General features: G+C 36.7%; 1 protein-coding gene across 1 annotated transcript in view; it reads right to left on the bottom strand.

Moving 5' to 3' along the window:
• Positions 1-5,013, bottom strand: part of STAM2 (signal transducing adaptor molecule 2) — a 54,626-nt gene that overhangs the window by 15,127 nt on the left and 34,486 nt on the right. The window contains exons 8-10 of the mRNA XM_017523203.2: positions 2,707-2,801; positions 433-515; positions 203-290 (exon numbers count right to left, since the gene is read on the bottom strand). Coding sequence (XP_017378692.1) covers positions 203-290; positions 433-515; positions 2,707-2,801 — 266 coding nt within the window. The remainder of the gene's footprint in view (positions 1-202; positions 291-432; positions 516-2,706; positions 2,802-5,013) is intronic.

Genomic DNA, 5,013 nt, shown 5'->3' with positions numbered 1-5,013 from the left:
AAATACAAAGACTTCCTTTATGAAAAGGATTTACAGGTTTATGACAATACCTTCCAAGTAATACTTTTACTTTTTTACTGTACTAGTCTGTTACCCACCAGAGATTTCTAACTTGTAAACACAAGGCAGAAGAAACTGACGACATTATGAATAGCTAAAATATGACATAATATTAAAATAATATCTAATATTCATTAAGTACCTTCTAAATCCAAAAGGTCTTGGGAATCTGGTTTTGAATCTGTTGGATCTATACTCTGAAGTACCTGCAGGGCTCTATCCATCTTATCCTGAAAAAGTAATAGGACATTTTTTAAAAACTCAGGAGTTTTAACTTCAGTGAATATGAAATTACTCTTTACAAGCAATCTCAAAGATAGTACATTTAAATTGTCTTGACAGTTTAACTATTAAACAAAAGAAGGACTCTACCTCATCTATATAAACAGGCTCAGGCTCTGATTTCTTAATTTCCTCCACATCATCATCAATTACATTCAATTTGTCCACAGCCGCTATAGAAACAAAGTAAACTTTAAGTTCCCCAGTATTTACTTCAGTAATTTTAGTCATTAATTTATAAGTGGCCTATGATTGTCCACAAGAAAAAAAAAAAAAAAACAGAAGCCCTTTATATATTCACCACATTTTATAAGCAATATGTTATTACATACATTTGGTCCTTTATTTCACAAACATTTATTTAGTACTCATTATGTGCCAGGCATTGTTCTAGGCATTTATACACATACCAGTGAATAAAACAGAAAGAATCCCTAACCCTATGGAACTTAAAATTCTAGTGGAATAAGTGTACAATATTAACAGCAGCGGACATTTTAGGCATTTTCCTGAAAACTGAGTGCCACCAATGGGGTGAATAAATACATGAGAGCAGATTATTATACAGCTACTTTCACAGTTACATCTATGAGTTTCTTCTACACTCTTCCCTTCTATTAAAAAAATATTTCCTATATGAACAAAAAATAAAACTTACTTTACGCCAACTTCAATAACAGTTAAAACAAGGCCAGGCGCAGTGGCTCATGCCCATAATACTAGCACTCTGAGAGGCTGAGGAGGGTGGACTGCCTGAGCTCAGGAGTTCAAGATCAGCCTGGGCAACAAGGTGAAACCCCATGTCTACTAAAATACAAAAAATTAGCTGGGCGTGGCGGCATGTGCTTATAGTCCCAGCTACTTGGGAGGCAGAGGCACAATAATTGCTTGCATTCCAGCCCAGGCGACAGAGTAAGATTCCGTCTCAAAATAAAAAGTCAAAACAACACTAAACAAAGAAATTTTTCAAGAAGAGAAGGTTGAAAAAAAATTTACAAATACACAAACTCTATTTTAACAAAGTAAATTTTGTACTCTATTTTAACAAAGTAAATTTTGGTAAAAACAAAATTACAACAAAATCCTACGTAGCCCAACAACTTTAAATCCCAGCTGTTAGCCATTTATTTCAAATATTTAGCTAACTTTCAAAAAAACAGAAGTCAGCCTAACACAGAGATAAACTGAAAACCCAAAATATTTTTTCCTTTCAATAGTCTCCAGCCTATGCCAAAAGGAAATTGCTACATAGAATCCCCTGAGTATGGTCTATAAACTTTTTTGAAGGTGTCTCCAGTATTCCTAGAGAGTCAGATAAGAGGAATAAAACTATAAATAATGGCAAAGTACCCTACATTCAAATCAGTAAGTATCGCCCTCTCACGACTTCATTTTTCTGAATGTATGCCTCTACACATACAAAGACAATGTTACACATGATGAACAATGCTTTCATTTGAAGTTCTTTCTCCTGAACTGCCAAGGATTAGCACTGATAAAATCCTCAGTGAGTCAGTGTAAGGTCAGATTGACCGACTTTACAATGCTGCCTCAATCACTTACTAGAGACACAACCTCTCAGCCTCATTGTCCTTATCTGTAAGACAGGGCAACAGAAGTGAGGATTGAAACAGCTGTGAGATTGAAATGCAATAGTACAAATGACTTAGCACAATGCCTGACAAATAATGAGTGCTCAAAAACCAGTAACGACTTCTGATTATCATCATTAATATTAGTATGAGCTGTTCCTTTACACTCAGATCCCCCCACCTCCCTACCTGAATATCAAATGGCATGCTTTCTCAATATAGTTGACAATGGCTAAAGAGCAGACTGACTAAAGGTTCAGCAGATCTGAACCAGGAACGTTAGTGGCTTGATTACATTACTTTATTATTGTTTCAGGCTCCCTAGGATCAAATCAAGGTGAGGAAAGGTCTAAAATTTAGGGGTACTCCTAACCCCAGTAATCATACTCGGCACTTGCCAACCACAAGATCCCCACACCACACCCCTTTGCCACTGTGGTTCAATAACGAATCAAAACACTCTTTGAACAGAATAGTTAAGAGCTGAGGTTGATTTAAATACCTGCATGGTCACATATTATTTTATGCCTGACATTTAACTATGTATGGGAACTCTCAAGAGGATTTAAAATAAAAGGAAATAATTCTTGGGATTGACATGGGTTAAATTAACCCCTTAATTTGGTTAAAAAGGAAGTTAGCTTGTCATGCCTATAAATAAATGATTTAAAACAAAAGTTAAATGCCAATCTACTTTACATCCAAAACCAAATCATAAAATTTAAGTGAAAAAAACTTAAATAGCTCTAACCTTCTCTAAGATTTAACTTACCTGCCTCAGACTCTATGTTTAAATTAGTTGTTACAAAATTGGATGGGAAGAGTCCTATTCCTCTGTGATTTTCTCCTTTCCACCAATTGGCATCACTAAAAATACAGTGCAAAAAATATCATTTGTTCCTCCAAATTTTCATAAAATAGCAAAGAGGAATTAAAATAAAAATTAAATTTAGCCTCCTTTGAATAATTAGTTTACATGTAGATATAATTAAGTCATTTTTCTTAAATTTAATAAATGATATTAAAAAATATAAGTAAAACAAATATCCACATCCCTGTATCTAAACTTAGAGCCACCAGGCACAGTGGCTCCCACCTGTAATCCCAGCGCTTTGGGAGGCCAAGGTAGGAGGATCACCTGAGGTCAGGAGTTTGAGACCAGCCTGGCCAACATGGTGAAACCTCATCTCTACTAAGAATACAAAAATTAGCCAGGTGTGGTGGCACATGCTGTAGTCCAGCTTCTTGGGAGACTAAGGCAGAAGAATTGTTTGAACCCGGGAGGAGGAGGCTGCAGTGAGCTGAGATCCTGCTACTGCACTCCAGCCTAGGCAACACAGCAAAGCTCTGTCTTAAAAAACAAAAATATTAGAACCAATTAGCAATTCATCATATTTGATTCTGGGCTTTAAGAAAGTAAGGTCAGGCTTGGTGGCTCATGCCGGTAATCCCAGCACTTTGAGAGACTGAGGTGGATGGATCATCTGAGGTCAGGAGTTTGACACTGGCCTGGCCAACATGGCAAAACCCCGTCTCTACTAAAAATATAAAAATCAGCATGATGTGGTGGTAGGAGCCTGTAATCTCAGCTACTCAGGAGGCTGAAGCATGAGAATTGCTTGAACCCAGGAGGCAGAGGTTACAGTAAGCTGAGATCGTGCCACTGCACTCCAGCCTGGAAGACAGTGAGACTCTGTCTCAAAAAAATAATAATAATTAAAAAATAAAAAAGTAGGCCAGGCGCGGTGGCTCAAGCTTGTAATCCCAGCACTTTGGGAGGCCGAGGTGGGTGGATCACGAGGTCAAGAGATCGAGACCATCCTGGTCAACATGGTGAAACCCTGTCTCTACTAAAAATACAAAAAAAAATTAGCTGGGTATGGTGGCACGTGCCTGTAATCCCAGCTACTCGGGAGGCTGAGGCAGGAGAATTGCCTGAACCCAGGAGGTGGAGGTTGTGGTGAGCCGAGATCGTGCCATTGCACTCCAGCCTGGGTAACAAGAGCGAAACTCCGTCTCAAAAAAAATAAATAAATAAAAATAAAAATAAAAAAATAAAAAAGTAAACAGAAAACCCTTAAGTGCCCTTTATTAATAACCCCAAATCCCAACGCCACATCCATCTCACCATACTACCACAATAAAGTCTGTAGCTTTCCTGTTAAGTCTGTTTTTTGTTTTTTTACACATATCTATAGCCAACTCCATATAGAAACAGGCAGACATAGATGCTAATTCATACAGACTGCTTTAATTTTATATATTAATACTTTCAGATTATGTTTATTGCTTTTAAATTAAAATTCCATCATACAAAAGGTCATATTTATCCATTCCTGTAAAGATGGACATTTAGGTTGATTCCAGTCTTTCACCATTATAAAGACTACGGTAATGATCATCCTAGACTTGAGGGTATACATGCTACAGTTTCTCTGGGCTTATTCATAATTAATAGTTGATAGAGAGGAGAGAAATCATATTTCTTTCTTTTTTTTTTTTAAATGAATGAGAGGTTTTTATGTTGCCCAGGCTGGCCTCAAACATGTAGCCTCGCCTCCCCAAGCACCAGGACAACTGGCCTGAGCCACTGCGGCTCCTGAGAAATCATATTTCATTGTATGCATTTGCAAGCATCTACTTGTGTTTGCTGGCTATTCAGATTGCCTTTTCTGTAAACTGCCTGTTCATATTTTTTGCCCATGTTTCTTTTTCTACTGGGTCATTTGTCTTTTTTCATGGACCTGTATAAGTTCTTTATATATTTTGGATAGCAACTGTTTCTCTGAATTATGCAAATACCTTCTTCCAGGCTGTCACTGTCTTTTAGCATATGTTTATGGTTTAATTCTACAGTGGTTTTTTTTCCCCCTATGCAATCACATTTGGCAATCTTTTATGGCTTACACTTTTACTTTTTTCTACCCCTGAACTCCTAACACCTATCCTCCTATATACTTAACTGTAGCTTTAGCGTTTCTTTTTTTCCTCTCCCATGTTTAGATTTTTAATTCATTTGGAATGAAATTTTATATACTATGTGAAACTGATCAAATTTTTTTTTTTTTTTTTTTTTTTT

The sequence above is a fragment of the Cebus imitator genome, unplaced genomic scaffold (assembly GCF_001604975.1).
Source record: "Cebus imitator isolate Cc_AM_T3 unplaced genomic scaffold, Cebus_imitator-1.0 Scaffold27, whole genome shotgun sequence".
NCBI classification, from domain to species: Eukaryota; Metazoa; Chordata; class Mammalia; order Primates; family Cebidae; genus Cebus; species Cebus imitator.
This window is presented reverse-complemented; position numbering and strand designations above follow the sequence as displayed.